General features: G+C 39.9%; 1 protein-coding gene across 6 annotated transcripts in view; it reads left to right on the forward strand.

Moving 5' to 3' along the window:
• Window positions 1-16,633, forward strand: part of NEK11 (NIMA related kinase 11) — a 374,166-nt gene that overhangs the window by 71,475 nt on the left and 286,058 nt on the right. For all 6 annotated transcript variants that reach the window (XM_078151556.1, XM_078151557.1, XM_078151551.1 and 3 more), the window contains exon 3: window positions 1,096-1,261. In XM_078151556.1, the coding sequence (XP_078007682.1) occupies window positions 1,096-1,261 (166 nt within the window). The remainder of the gene's footprint in view (window positions 1-1,095; window positions 1,262-16,633) is intronic.

Here is a 16,633-nt window from a genome sequence, read left to right on the forward strand (position 1 = left end):
GCAATTGGATAAGTTAGCTAAGGTAGAGTGGAACAAGCAGGCAAGGTTTAGAGTCTGGGAGAGTCTGCAATAAGTCTTTACCTGTTGACCCTGAATGTGAGCTCTGATCTTAGAACAGAAGTTTTTTGTTTTCTGCTCCCAATTTATTTTTTTCTTCTATGAATAATATTTTATTTTTCCCAATTACATGCAAAAACAATTTTTAACATTCATTTTTTAAAAAATTGAGTTCCAGATTCTTTCCTTCCTCTTCCCCCTGAGGCAGTAAGTAATTTGATACAGATTATACATGTGCATTCATGCAAAACATATTTCCATATTAGTCATATTGTGAAAGAAAACACAGACCAAAGAAACTCCACAAAAATAAAGTGGAAAATAGTATGTTTTGATCTGCATTCAGACTCCATCAGTTCTTTCTCTGGAGGTGGATAGCATATTTCATCATGAGTCCCTTGGAACTGTCTTGGATCATTGTATTGCTGAGAATGGCTAAGTCATTCACAGTTGATCATCATACAGTATTGCTATTACTGTGTACAATGTTCTCCTGGTTCTGGGGCTTCACTTTGTGTCAATTCATATAAGTCTTGGCAAGTTTTTCTGAAATCATCCTGCTCATCATTTCTTATTAGCACGATATTATTCCATTACAATCATATACCACAACTTGTTCAGCCATTCCCCAGTTGATGAGCATCCCACAAATTTCGATTCTTTGCCACCACAAAAGCTGCTATATTTTTGTACAAATAGGTTTTTTCCCCTTTTCTTTGATTTCTTTGGGATAGATGCCTAGCAGTGATATTACTGAGTCAAAGGGTATGCACAGTTGTATGGCCCTTTGGGCATAGATCTAAATTGCTCTCCAGAACGATTACATCAGTTCGAAATTCCATAAATAGTTCTATCTCTAATTTAGTCACCTCCTGAAAATCCCTTGGTCTACACATGTGGGGTTGTGCAGGTGATCCTTGCCTCTGATTTGCATAGGATTGGAAGCACTGGGATGGCCAGCAAATTTTACAGTGTGATAGATTCTGATTCCATTCCCTTAAGCCATCCTATCCTGTTCTCTTCTCTCCTTCACTGCAGAAAGGTTTTGAAAGAAATATCTGTGGGAGACCTGAAGCCCAATGAAACAGTTCAGGCAAACTTGGAAGCACAGCTCCTGTCTAAACTTGACCACCCAGCCATCGTCAAGTTTCATGCCAGCTTTGTGGAACGAGATAATTTCTGCATCGTTACCGAGTACTGTGAGGTAAGGCTTTGAGCTAATTCTGTAGTCTGATGAGGGCATTTCTTCTCTGTTGGAAACCAGACTGGAATCGTCCTGCTGGAGAACGCTCCTCAAACGAAGCCATCTTGAAAACATGGGTGCCAAACCTGTAGAAGGATGAGCTTGCATAGGGATCATACATAAAGTGCCCACACATGGGAAATATGTGTGGAGACCCAACTGCCATCTCTGATTATGTAGAACTCTTAATGTCTTCCAATGATTCCTAATGCTGCTCTTCTTAGATTTAGGTATCTCAGTTGCGTTGTTCTTCTGGGTTCACTGGGTGTGGTATCTGTACTCATCACATTTGTCTGATGGGTCATTGGGCCTGCTTTTTGCTTAACGCAGTGTCTCTTCTGAGCCTTTCTCTTGCTACCACCTTCTGGGCTCATCTCTTTGAGGTCAACCAAGCTCTCTCAACTTCATTCAGCTAGGGTATTATGGCTAAAACTTCTCCTCAATAAAGTCAGGCCAGCAAGCTCTTCAGTCCTAGCGACCACTCTCAGCTGACAAAAAGCACATGGAGTAACCTCAGGGAAAGATTAGATATTTCCTTTTCTAACTTTGAGAGCTCAAAACCTGCTGTTAAAGGGAACTGTTTAACTGAGCTCTTCACACTCTTTTTCTACTCCCAATATCCCCGATGGCTTGGTTGCAAAGGATGCAGACTAAGTGTTCTCCATCTATTTAGCCGAAATTCTGATCTTTATTATGCAGATCTGTCAGTTTGACACAGAATATAGCTTTTGTACTATATTTTGCCCAGCAAAAACCGTAGTTTTCCTTCAGATAAGTTACCCATTTAACACCTCTGTGCCTTCCTTTATCCATCTATGAAGTGGAAATGCCCATGGCCTTCTGCACTGAATATTTGAGATTTTTACTAATGGTTTTCAAACATTTGTTAACTGAGTCTAAAAACTCTTTCCCCAAGCCATGAATCATTATTTGGTCTCATGGTCCTTTTAGGTTCTATTGGGTGGGGAGGAGAGTGAAGATGATATCCAGTGTCAAAGGGGCTTGGTGTGAAAGTGGCCAGGAATTAGCATGTAGGTCTTGTTCCAGAGTGGTTTTTTTTTTTAAGAAAAAAAAATAGGGGTTCATTTCTTTATTTTAAACCCAAACAATTCCTAAAATATCATCCATTGAGTTTGGGTTTACTGTGATAGGCTGTTGGTGTATAGGACCTCTGGCTCCATAGCCACTTTACATAATAGTTCATAGGCATGCAATGGTATTCACTCAGTGGGTGAATTTTGCCCTTAGTGCCAATTCCATGTGTTTTTTCACCCTGGCAGACTAGGGAATAGGATAGGAGAAGGGAAAGGCTGCAAAGGGACTAGATTTGGGCAAAAAGAATCTGTTAGACTATCCCAGTTCAAAAACATCACCTCCATACATTCCACTAATGTAGATTTATTTAGGGTATGAGGTGCTGGATCATTTAAAATGTAAATCTTTCTTCCACCCATTAAACCTCATTCATCTTTATGGAGAAATGACTTTAATTAAATAAAAACTTGTCTGAGTTCTAGTTTTCAGATTGCCTAGGGCCTGATTTGATGCAGAGACTAGTTTGAAAGGCTGAAAATGTGAGATTCTTCTAGTTTAGGCCTATCCCCACTAGCCTCAAGGTAATCCATTTAAGGTCGTCAGTTCTGCCTAATGTCTTTCTCATCTAATTACTATCCCTCTTCTCTTTGGAAGAGAGAAAAGAAATAAAACCAAGGAAAAGGGGGGGGGGGAAGGAGAAAGTGTGGCTATGGGAACTCCTTCCTCCTCTCCTCTCTTTTCCTCTTCCTCTCTTTTCCGAGTTCTGAGGGTTTTCACAGAAAGTTTAGAATACTTCCTTAGGAATAAAGAAGAGTCACTGTAAAAATGTCTGTTTCTTTCTCCAAGGGATATCATGAAGATCAGCTGATTAACCAATCAGTCAATCAACAGTATTTATCGAGTGCCTGCTCTGGGGATACAAATCAAAACATGAGACATTTACTGCTCGCAAGGAACCTACCTTCTGACTGAGGATTTTAACTTTTCTTTTTGTCATGGACCCCTCTGGCAGTCAGGAAATCCTGTGGGCTCCTCAGAATTATGTTCTTAAATTCACAAAATAAAACATAGGATTACAAAGGAAGCCAGTTATATTGAAATACAGTTATAAAAGTATTAAAACAAGTTCACAGACCCTAGGGTAAAACCCCCTGGTTTAATGGGTTTAAGTGATGGCATTGCATGTGTTGAAAGCATATTAAGCTTTGAGTAGTTATGTTAAATCCAGAGTCATAGTGATGTTTTTGCTATTATTAGTATTGAATGCTTACTTATGTCAGTAGTAATCAATAAATTGAATGCTTATTAGTAACATTTGTTATAATAACTAACCACGTGGCCCACAGTATGTGAACAATACTTTTTGCTCTTCATTAACCTGTCTCCCCAACCCAAGGATAAAGGGTGACATCAGTCACACATAGAAAGTTACTAAAGAAACCCAGGGAACTCTGGGATTCCTGGCGTGGAAACGGACAATCGCTGGCTCCGTTTGGCCTCCGTCCTCTTCATATCCAGGCCTTCTGCCTGATGCATGGCACACTGGGAGTCTTGTAACCAAGCATACTCTTCAGGAAATACCAGTTCTTCCTGTATCCAAACTGGGAAAATCAAAGCTCTGCTGGTCTCCTCTCATTAAAAGCAAAGGCAATCTTTAACACTATTGTACTGGTTTATAATCAGGCCCGTATCAGACATCTTCTCATTGCATGACCTTGGGCAAGTCACCTACTCCTCTGTGCCTCAGTTTAGTCACCTGTAAAATGAAGGGGTTGAACCTGATGGCCTACAAGGTCCCTTCCAGCTCTAGATCTGTGATCCTATGATTATATAAGAGTTGCACAGGTTCTGTGCCTCAGTTTCCCCATCTGTAAACTGGGGTTGAACTTGGTAGCTTCTAAGGTCCCTGACAGCTCTAAATCTGTGATCCCAAGATCTTATGACCTGCTAAAGCTTGCATTCTACTGTCTCAGTCTTTGAACTGTGTCTGGGGTCACCTCTCTACCAGAATGAGGTCTCAGAGCAGGACTTCAGAGGTGTGAATACAATATAACTCTAAAGTGCTATCCATTCATTATGAGTTTCTCTTCTTTCTTTCTTTCTTTCTTTCTTTCTTTCTTTCTTTCTTTCTTTCTTTCTTTCTTTCTTTCTTTCTTTCTTTTTTCTTTCCTCCCTCCCTCCCTTCTTCCCTCCTTTCTTCCCTTCCTCCCTTCCTTCCTTCCTTCCTTCCTTCCTTCCTTCCTTCATTCCTTCCTTCGTTCCTTCCTTCGTTCCTTCCTTCCTTCCTTCCTTCCTCTCTCTTTCTTCCTTTCTTTTCACTATGCTAGACTATGGATACATTATTATCATTATTATTATTATTGCTACTACTATTAAACATAGTCCCTGCCCTCAAGATACTTACATTCTAAGAAGGAAAATATGACATGTAGACAAATATAAAACATGCCAGATACACAAGGCAGCATATGAAAAACTGAGAAAGAAGAGATCACTTTCATATGGTCAGAGAAACCTTTATAGAGAAGAAAATGGATGAAATAAAAGATTTCATGAGGAAAGATGGTAGAAAGAGCATTTGACTTGAAATTAAAAGAATTGGGTCTGAATCCTAACTCTGTGATTTACTAGGCATGTGATCTTGACCGTCACTTAATTTCTTTTTTTTCCCACTTAATAGTATCTTATTTTTTCCAAATTACAGGTAAAGATAATTTTCAATATTCATTTTTATAAGATTTTGAGCTTCAAATTTTCCCCCTTCCTCCCTTCCCTCCTCCCTCCCCAAGATAGCAGACAATCTGATATAGGTTATACATGTACAGTCATGTTAAACATATTTCTACATTACTCATGTTGTGAAAGAAGGATCAGAACAAAAGGGAAAAACCACGAGAAAGAAAAAACCAAAAACAAAAAAAGTGAAAATAGTCTGCGTCGATCTACATTCAGACTCCATAGTTCTTTCTGTTTCCCCCCACTTAACAGTATTTTATTTTTTCCAATTACATGTAAACATAGTTTTCAACATTTTGAGTTCCAGATATTTTTCTCCCTCCCTCCCTCCCCTCCACCTCCCCAAGACAGCAAGCAATCTGATATAGGCTGTACATGTACAATCTTATTTGACGTATTTCCATGTTAATCATGTTGTGAAAGAAGGATCAGAACAAAAGGGAAAAACCATGAGAAAGAAGAAAAAGAGAAAATAGTCTGCTTCGACCTGCATTCAGACTCTGTAGGTCTTTCTCTGAGTGTGGGCAGCATTTCTGTCATGAGTCTTTTGGAGATGTCTTAGATCACTGTAGTGCTGAGAAGGGCTAAGTCTGTCATAGCTGATCATTGCATAATGCGGCTGTTACTGGGTACAATGTTCTCCTGGTTCTGCTTACTTCACTCAGCATCAGTTCATGTAAGTCTATCCAGGTTTTTCTGAAATCTGCCTGCTCATCATTTCTTATAGAACAATAGTAATTCTGTTACATTCACATATCGCAATTTGTTCACCCATTCCCCAATTGATGGACATCCCCTCAATTTCCAATTCTTTGCCACTACAAAAAGAATTACTATAAATATTCTTGCACATGTGAGTCCTTTTCCCTTTTTTATGATCTGTTTGGGATATAGACCTAGTAGTGGTATTGCTGGATTAAAGGGTATGCAACAGTCTTATACCCCTTTGGGCGTAGTTCTAAATTGTTCTCTAGAATGGTTGGATCAGTTCACAACTCCACCGACAATGCATTAGTGTCCCAATTTTCCCATATCTTCTCCAGCATTTATCATTTTCCTTTTCTGTCATATTAGCCAATCTGATGGGTGTGCATTTCTCTTTCTTTAACCTCTCTAATTTGCCATCTGTTTCTGAGACAAACGATGACCAATATTACTGCTATCACACTTTGTAACAGCTTGAGTTTTCCAAAAAAAATTGCCTGTTTTAAAATACTTCTTAATGGCCTCAATGAAAAAAAAAAGACACACCTTTCCTTCTGTGTGTTAATTTTAAAATGATGGGTAGTTTCAACATGGATTGACCTGTTCTCTCAGTCAGGAGATGGGTTGCCATGGCAGCAGGAGCTAGAAGAGCAAATGGCGTATCTTAGATTCCCAGGGCTCTGCTGAGAGTCTAAGCTTGTGGGACCAATACAAAGGACGTCATACACGTGCATATCTTAGTCCCTTGTTGTTGCCAGATGTATCCCTCATCTTCAGACCCACAATTACCTTCAATTCACACAAACCTGGTAACACCCCCTCCCCTTTTCTTAGGGTAAGTATTGGCAGTTGAAATGATGGGCCTGCCTTATAGGAACATGCTATTAACATCAGAGGAATGGAGTGCCCTTCTGTTTTAGTTTCCTAGTAATTACAGCAGTGTGCAGAGAAGGCCAGCCTCAGTTAATGAGGATTAAATACAGAGGTAGGTAGGATTAGGTAGATAGAGAGATAGAATACTTTTCTAATGCGCCAAGCACCATGCTAACCGTTGGCATAGAAGATGATTCCATATCTCAAAGCTCTTGCATAAGGATAGGGAAAGACACATAGGGATAGGAGAAGACAAAGCGTAAAAGGGGGCCACAAGGCAGCTGGTGGGAAGGTGGAACAGTCTGGAGAGTAAGTTGAGTTAAGAGTGAAGTGAGCCGCAGCTGTGCTCACAAGAAATAATGTAAAATTCAGTCCTTAAAATCATCCTTATAAGACAGTGACAGCTAAGAGAGATGTGTAGCTTTTTAGGACAAAAGTCAGCCATCTAAGGCTCTGATTTGGAACTGTTGGTCCTAGGAACATAGATTTAGCACTGAAAAGAAATGTTTAGTCTAACCCTCTCATTTTAGAGATGTGGAAACCGAGGCACAGAGTGGGTAAGGTGCTTGCCCACTCTGCTGTGGGTAGTAAGTGCATAGCAGAGCCAGGATTCAAGTTCAGGGCCTCTAACTGTAAAGCCCATGTTCTTTCTGCTGCAGTATATACTTTCTGTGGCTTGAAGAATGTGGACAGAACCTTTCTAATGCTTAATTAAGACCCCCCCCCCCCGTAGATGGGGACCTATGTGGCTGTAATTATCTTTGTATTTTCTTTCTGGATCTAGCTCAGGGCTTTGTACATAATTGGAGCTTGATAAATAGTGGCTGAATGAATGATACCCTCAGTGGAAAATGGAGAGAAAATGAACAGAGGACCCTTTCTTAATTCTTCCCCTCCTCCCCCTTCCATCTCCCCCTTCCCAGTCATGTTGAGCTTTGGAGACCGTGGGTTTGAAAGGGAAGCTCTCATTAAAGACATGGAAGACCGCTTTACATCACCTCTTTGTTTCCAAGACACAAGCAGGGGCACCTCCATGTTGGCCCTTTCACATGGTTAATTATTTTAAGAGATTGGTCAGCAAAATGTATTGAGAACCCATACTAGGCACAGTGGTGGGATGAGAAGGAAATACAAGGCAGCTGTCAAAGTGCTGAAAGCACTTTCAGCTTAATTGAAGAGAACAAACATGTCCAGGACAAGGGAGCCGGGTTTGTCATCTCTCCAGGAATCTGCAAGTCCTAAAAACACAGTCTTTGGGATTCACGAGGATATTGATGGTGAGGCTAGACACCATTTGAGAGCCTTCATCCAGAGAAGGGCCTTGTTCCCTCTACATCTGTTACTTATGTGATCAGGACCGTGGATATACGTTAGATGGGGTAGAAGAGGTCATTGAGTTCAGTCCCTCACCCAGAAGAGAGGCTGTGACTAGGTGTGGAGGGGGTGGGGGAGTCAGGAATTTGACTCTGGTCATGAGTCCCAAATCCAGGGATCGCTCTCCATAGTACTGTGCTGCCCTCCTGGTATCTTCTGAGGTTAAAGCTCCCAAACTTTAAACAGCTTGGGGGCTCAGTTTAACCTGGTCAGATGCAGGGAAAATAGAATTTTTAAAAGCCCCTAACTCTTTTTCACGTGGCTGCTTGGTGGCACAGTGGATGGAGTAGTCCTGGAGTTAGGAAAGACCGGAGATCAAACCTGACTTCTGATGCTTACTGGCTTGGTGACCCTAGCAAATCGCTTTAACATTTGTCTGCCTCGGTTTCCTTCACTGTAATAGTGGTACCTACCTCCCAGGGTTGTGGTGAGGATCAAATGAGATAAGATTTGTCAGGTACTTGGCAAACCTTCAAATGCCATGTAAATGCTAGTTATCATCATCATCATCATCATCATCGTCACCACCATCATCACCAGGATCATCATTATCATCATTATTATTTCATTCCTATGATAATGAAACACAAAACCTTTATTTTTGATTTTTTTTGGCTTGGAAACAATTGACTTCTTTCATGTGGTTATTCACATGCATGTTACTCACAGTCTGGGTAAACTATATCCACTTCACCCTCTTCATCACCTGGCAAGTAGATTTTTTTGCTGTGGTTTTTTTGTTCCTTTAATGACCTCCCTGTTTGTACCAAATAGAGAAATGGGCAGGACACTATACCCTGTGGTTCTTCCTTACTATTCATGAGCGCTCCACTTGGAATCAGGATGTCCTGGGTTCAGATACCACCTTAGTCACTTAATGGCAGCTGTGTGATCCAGGACTTAATCACTTAACCCCCGGGCCTCAGTTTCCTCATCTGTAAAATAAGGGAGTTGAGCTAGATGGATTGTAAGCCCCTAAGGATATATTCCTTAACCTATTAGGAAAAGCCCACAATGCATGTCTCCTTAATAAGCGATAGAAATCAGTAGCTTGGTTTCCAAGATTAAGTTGTCACAGATCTACCTCCCACTATCATTAGGATATAATTATATATATGTAATTTACCGATAATGAATTATTATCAACTCAGTAAGTTAGTGTGTGGGGCATCCTTATATATGCTGTAGTGGTGTAATTTTGCAAATGGGGAATGCATCGTGCTCTAGCTGTGCTCTGGTCCGCCATATCACAGAATTCCAGACCAGAATTTGAGCATCAGAAGGGACCTTGGTAACCTCTGAGTCCAGCCCATGTGGGAAAGAAATCCTTTCTAAAACATGCCTGACAGCTTCTTCTGTAGGCACTCCAAGGAGGGGCGTCCATCCACCGTCTCTTGAGGTGCCCCGTTTTGCTTTCAGACAACTCTCTTTGGAGATTTTCCCTGACATCAAGCCTGAATCTGCTTCTCTGAAACATCCACCCATTCATTGCTCCTGCTTCTGCCCTCTGGGGTCAGACAGTGAGTCATATCCCTCCTTTACATGACAGCTCTTCAAACCCTTGGTGACAGTTGTCATGTTCAGCCCATCCTCATTTGTCATGTCTTCAAAGCCGTTTGACATCCTGGCTGCCTTCCTCTGTTTATCATTGCTCCTCTTGAACCGAGGTGCCCACAACCAGACCCAGTACTCCAGATGATGTCTGGCTGACAAGGACCGAGCACAGCGGAACCATCTCTTCCCTGTTCCTGGAGGTCACAACCTTCTGGAATGCAGCCCAAGATTGCATTCACTTCTTTGGCTTCCGTATTACACACTGTTGACTCATGGTCAAAATTCAGTCCATTAAGACTCCCAGATCTGGTTCAGAATAACTGCTGTCCACCCATGTGCTCCCTTGCGAAGTTGATTTTGTACCTGAAAGGAAGACTTTACATTTATCCCTATTGGGTTTCCTTTTATTAGAGTGAGCCCAGTGCTTCAGACTGTCATGATCCTGACTCTTTGAACCAGTATGTTAGCCATCCTTAAGGGCAGCTAGGTGGTACAGTGGATAGAACACTAGACCTGGAGTCAGGAAGACCTGAGTTCAAATCTGGCTTTATATACCTGTGTGCTGAGTGATCTCAGGCAAATCACTTAACCTTTGTTTGCCTCAGTTTCTTCAACTGGAAAATGAGGATAATCACAGCACCTAGCTCGTAGGGTTCTGGTGAGGATCAATTAAAATATTTTTTAAAAGTAATTAGTACAGTGCCTGGCACACAGTAGGCAATGTATAAATTTTGTTAGTCCTTTTTTTTTTTCACAAAATCACATAATAAGGTAACCCAATAGTAACCCTAACACTTACTAGCTTTGTGTGTTCTGCATATTTGATGAGTATTACCACATAAGCCTTTAACTAAGTGGTTGCTAAAAATGTTCAGTAGTGCAGAGGGAAGGACAGATTTCCTTGGGGTACTCCACTGGAGTCCTCCTACCCTGTTGACATTGATTCATTTTATAATGACTCTTGGAGTTCAGCCATCTAACTGGTTATGAATTCATCTGTCTACATTCTTTTTTAACCCATATCTTATCTCTAAGAGTAGTATGATTTACTTTGTAAATAGCTTTGCATAAGTCTAGGTAAACTATATCCCCATCATTCTCTTCATGTCCTAGTTTAGTAATCTTGTGTAAAAAAGAAATGAGGTTAGTCTATTTTTGATGAAGCTGTGTTACTGCCACCTCTTTCTAGCCCTTCAGCAACCATCTCTTTAGTGATCTGTTTCGGATTTTCCCAGGAGTCACCAAGTCAGGCCTACCAGCCCATGGTTTGTAGACTCTGGTCTTTTGCCTTTTTTAAAATAGAGATAGCATTTTTCCTTTAATCTTGTGGCATCTCTCATTTTTCATAATTTTCCATAAATCCCTGACAGTGGCTCGGATATCACATCTGCTGTTTTACTTTCAGGATCTGAAGATGTTCTTCCTCTGGAAGAGGAATATCTCTGACGGCTGAGTGTTCTTTTATTGTCTTCCTACTTATCTTGTATATCAAATCCTTGTTAGTTATTTTTGCTGTGTCATTTTTAGGGTGTCATTCTCCTTTGTAAAGAAAACAAAAAAGAAATAGGAGTTGACTAGCTCTGTTTTCACTCCTCAGTTTTCATCATCTAGAAATGTCTTCTCCGTCCTCTGATTACTTTTTATTCCCAATACAGCTTTAAAACAGCTTTTTGGTTGTTGCTGTCATTATTAGCTTCTCTCACCTAGTGGAGCTCATTCTGAACTGTGCCCTTCCTGATGCTGCTTTCAGGGAGCCGTATCACCTTCTTAACATTCACCCTCTCCTGGCCTTGCTTCTGTCACTGGTGCTGCTGTTCTAGAACTATAAGTTGATTGGTGATTCCCTGTGTATTCTCATAGGTTCCTTCAGACAGATCCAATATTTCCACCTCACTGGACTTGTTTGACTTTGTGTCTTCGGAGTTTTCTTCTTGAGCATCTCCCTCTTGGGCTGACTTCCCATGAAGCCTTTTCTTCCATGGGACCCTACCCTCTTCTGAACCCTTTGAAAGTTGGGTGTACATCAGACCATGCCCCGACTTCTTCTCCCACCCCAAACTCTAGTGTTCACTTCCCTCTAAGGTTTCCATCATTCCCTCTCCAACAACCAGTTTTTCTCTGTTAGTGAGAATCAGACCCAGAATAGAATTTCTGCTTATTGGTTCCTTCATCTTTTGAAGGATGAAATTATCACTATGGCAAGTCGAGAAGTTTTTAGCTACTTTGCTTTTGGCAGAGAGAGAGAGCTCTGTACATTTCTAAAGTACACTGTGACTATTATGTCATGCTTCTGTTCTAGGATTCTGATATTTACCAAAGTGTTCCCTTATTCTCTCTTTCTGTCCAGGTGATTTGTAGCATACTTCAGTAAATCTTAGTTTCTTCAACTATAAGATGGAGATAATGAAAATACCTACCTCTCAGGGTTGTTGTGAGGATCAAATGAGATATTTGTAAAGTACTGGCACATAGTAGGTGTTATATAAATGCTATCATTCTTATCAGTTTGATGACAAATTTTTTTCCATTTCTCTCTCCTTTGACCTTCACCCAAATACTCTCCATCATGCTTCTTGCTGATGCCTGGATTTCCTCACATGATTGTGCCTCTTGAATATATAATGCTGCTTTATTCCAGCTCCTTTTACTCATCTTGATCCTTCCAAAAAAGGTTTACTCATCTAATCATGGGTTTCACTCAGTATGCATGACATCTCTGAGTTCAAATTTGTCCCCTTTCCATTGCCTTTGAGTTTTTTTTTTTTTGTTAAACTTTGGGCATTTGTGTATAGACACTTGAAATCACAAGCTTACTATTGGCTCCTTTCTTGAGTTTTTGTCTCCTGTGAATTTCTGGGTGTCTTAGCTGCTATTCTCCCTTCTTTGTGACTATGCTGTATAGTTTGTGATTTAGATGATACACATAAGCAACCTTCTCCAACCCTCAAGCCTTTGGGTATCTTCCTTCAGTATCCCTGGAACAGGGCAGTTTTGGGAACTGAGGGTTATCCTGGGGAACCAGGCCTCCATTAGGACTCTTGACTGTCAGGATCACCACTTTACCCCAGAGTAAGATAGTTGTGGCCTACAGAAATTCTCCTGAGTCTGCTCTGTGATGACTCTGGGGAGCAAAATCCATCTGTGGGGGTTGGGGAGCAGAGATTATTCAAGATCTAAGTTGGTTCATAACCCAGTACAAGTAGGCCCCTATTTCTGTGTTTTTAACATGCCAAAAGCCTTTATCCATTGTTTTGGCAATTATTTTTCACTTATACTTATAAGTATATTCAGTTAAAAGCTAGCAAGGAAACCTACATTTGTTGCAAAGAAGTACACAACTAAAAATTATCTGCTAAAAACCCTTGAGATTTAATTTTTGTAACTTTAGATGCCCCAAGAACATTAAGTACTTTCCTCAAAATAGAGTGGAGTAATTCACTTAAATGGCCAGGATTTTCTAAAACAGTACTTTATGGATTAAACTATTATTTCCATCCATTTCTGGAAATAAAAATAAGTTCTGCCATTTTACTCTTGTTCATGTAAATTCACCTCAGCAGGAAGAACACTTACTTGAAGGGAATTTGAAGAAAATTAGCAACTGAAATCATGAATGCCTATTCACATTATCAATCATACACTCCATGAATATTGCATGATAGACTGCAGTAACCATTTAGAAATTGGATTTTCTCTTTTGGCTTTTAAGAGCATAATATGGCTTGGCACCTTTCCCGGCTTTCCTTTATGAAGTCCGTTGTAGAGATGAAAAAAATTCAAAGGAAGATAAATGTCAGTCTTCAGGGTTTTACAGTATAATAACAGGGCTTTTCTTTTCCATTGCCTGGTATTTTTCTAAGCAGTGCCACAGACTTTTAAAAAATGATGGTGGAAGGATTCTTGTCACATTATTTGGCCTTGGCTTTGCTTAGTACGTCTTTTATCCTTTTAATTGTCCAAAGGAACAGACAAGACATAATGTGTTAGACGTTAGCTCTGTTTTCAGTTTTTACCATTACTATCTGAGTTGTTAGCTTTTCTTTTCTTTTCTTTTCTTTTTTTTTTGTCATTGATGTTTAATGTAAGACAACTCTGTAAATACTGACCCTAGAGGTTTTTCTTAATGCATTTGGTCTTAAGATTTCAGTTTCATTTTAGTGTCCTTCAGATAATGTCATCCTTTTCATTTTTAAGACTAGCTTTACCAGCTTATGTTAATGGAAGTATGTATGTGTATATGTCTTGGAGGCTTAATTTTCATCTAATGTTATAATAACCCTTTTAGCATTTACAGTGTGAACAAAAATGGGGGATAGATGGAATATCAATATGATACAGTTAAAAGGATGCTGCATTTGGAGTCAGAGTCCTGGCTGAGTTATTGATTATAAGTGTATCTTGGACAACATCATTTAAGCATTCTGAGCCTCAGTTTCCTCAGCTGTAACACGAGGATAATAACATCATACAACTTACTTCCCAGGTAGCCCCTCTGCAAATGTTAAAGAGCTATATAGAGCCAGATATTATTAGTATCATTAGTGTTGTATAGGGGCATTAATTACCATGTTATTGTCATCTCAGTGACATTTCAGAATAGAAGAGACAGGGGATAGTGAATTACTTAGCAGCGACACTACTATTGATGTTGCAGATCTCATCGTGTGAGTGAGATATTTTCAGTACATAAAGATTTGAGTGTTTTATTCGATCTCCAATGCAGTAGAAGTCAGGAATGTGATACGGCAGTCAGAAAAAAAATTATGAGAAGTCTTGCATCCAAAAATAAAGAGGTATGGTCCCTCAGTCCTTTGCCCTGGTCAGATCACTTCTAAAGTCTAAAGTTCAGTTCTAAGTGCCGAACTTTAGGAAGGGCACATTCTAGAAGCTAGAGAATGTCTGCTGGAAGGCCACCAAGATCACCAAGGGCCTTGTCTTCATAGTTTATGAAAAGAATTGGTTGAAGGACCTGAAGATGTTTATTCTAGAGAAATGAAGACTTAATGGGATAACCTTCACGTCGTGAAGGAGCCTTGTCTGCTTAGTTCCAGAGGGCAGAACAAGGAGTAGGGTGCAAGTTGATTTAGGTTCAAGGCTAAGAAAAACTTCCCCCTAAACTGGAAATGGCAGAAACTGGGCATAGACCAACATCTTACACCCTATGCCAAGATAAAGTCAAAATGGGGGCATGATTTAGATATAAAGGCTGATACTATAAGTGAACTAGGAGAGCAAGGAATAGTTTACCTATCAGATCCACGGAGAAGGGAAGAATTTATGAACAAACAAGAGCTAGAGAACATTATGAAATGCAAATGGATGATTTTGATTACATTAAGCTGAAAAGTTTTTGTACAAACAAAGCTAATGTAACCAATATTAGAAGGGAAGCAGAAAGCTGGGAAACAATTTTTTACAGCTGGTATCTCCAATAAAAGCCTTTTTCTTCCTTCCTTCCTTCCTTCCTTCCTTCCTTCCTTCCTTCCTTCCTTCCTTCCTTCCTTCCTTCCTTCCTTCCTTCCTTCCTTCCTTCCTTCCTTCCTTCCTTCCTTCCTTCCTTCCTTCCTTCCTTCCTTCCTTTCTTCCTTCCTTCCTTCCTTCTTTGTAGTTGGGGTTAAGTGACTTGCCCAGGATCACACAGCTAGTAAGTGTCAAGTGTTTGGTCTGAGGCCAGATTTGAACTCAGGTCCTCCTGACTTCAGGGCTGGTGCTCCACCTAGCTGCCCCTAAAAGCCTCATTTCCAAGATGTATAGAGAACTGAGTCGAATTTATAAGAATTTAAATCATTCCCTAATTGTGATAAATGGTCAAAGGACATGAACAGGTAGTTTTCAGAGGAAAAAAATTAAAGCTATCTATAGTCATATGAAAAAGTGCTCTAAATCACTATTGATTAGAGAAATGCAAATCAAAACAACTTTGAGGAATCACATCACACCTATCAGATTGGCTAACATGACAAAACAGGAAAATGATAAATGTTGGAGAAGATGTGAGAAAATTGGAACACTAATACATTGTTGGTGGAGTTGTGAACTGATCCACCTATTCTGGAGAGGAGTTTGGAACTATGCCCAAAGGGCTACAAAAATGTGCATGCTCTTTGACTCAGCAATACCATTTCTAGGTCTGTCCCAAAGAGATCATATGTACAAAAATATTTATAGTGGCTCTTTTTGTGATGGCAAAGAATTGGAAATTGAGGGGATGCCCATCAGTTGGGGAATGACTGAACAAGTTGTGGTATATGAATGTAATGGAATACTATTTATTGTGCTATAAGAAATGATGAGCAGATGGACTTCAGGAAAACCTGCAGAGACTTATATGAACTGATGCAGAGTGAAATGTGCAGAACCAGGAGAATGTTGTGCACAGTAACAGCCACATTGTGTGATGACCAGCTTTGATAGACTTAGCTCTTTTCAGCCATGCAAGAATCTAAGACAACTCCAAAGGACTCATGATGGAAAATGCTATTCACATCCAGAGAAAGAGCTATGGAGTTTGAATGCAGATGGAAGCAGACTATTTGCTTTCCTTTTCTTTTGTTGTTTTATTTTATTTCTTCTTGTGGTTCCTCCCATTAGTTCTAATTTTTCTTTACATCATGACTAATATGAAAATATGTTTAACTGAATGTATAAGTAGAGTCTATATCAGATTGCATGTTGTCTTGGGAAGGGAGGAAGAGAAGAAGGGGGAGAAAATTTAGAACTCAAAATCTTTTGGAAGTATATGTTGAAAACTAAAAATAAATTCATTATAAAAAAAATTTAAAAACTTCCCCTAACTGTTCCCAAAGTAGAATGAGCTCACTGGGGGAGGAGAGAGGAGAGGGTTCCTCCCTCACTGTGAGTTTCTTGGCAAAGGCAGGATGAATACTCTCATACTATATTGTAGTGGGGGAATCCTTTTTCAAGGCTGGGTTAGCTATTTAGAGTCCACTGATTTCTAAAATTAGGTGATTCTGTTAAAAAGGGGGAAGGAATAATATAAAATCATGTTAAGTGAAGCAGTATTTTAGGGGTAATATCTAGTTAAACTTATTCTAC

This window comes from Phascolarctos cinereus, unplaced genomic scaffold (genome assembly GCF_003287225.1).
Source record: "Phascolarctos cinereus isolate Bilbo 61053 unplaced genomic scaffold, phaCin_HiC Scaffold_1;HRSCAF=81, whole genome shotgun sequence".
Lineage (NCBI taxonomy): Eukaryota > Metazoa > Chordata > Mammalia > Diprotodontia > Phascolarctidae > Phascolarctos > Phascolarctos cinereus.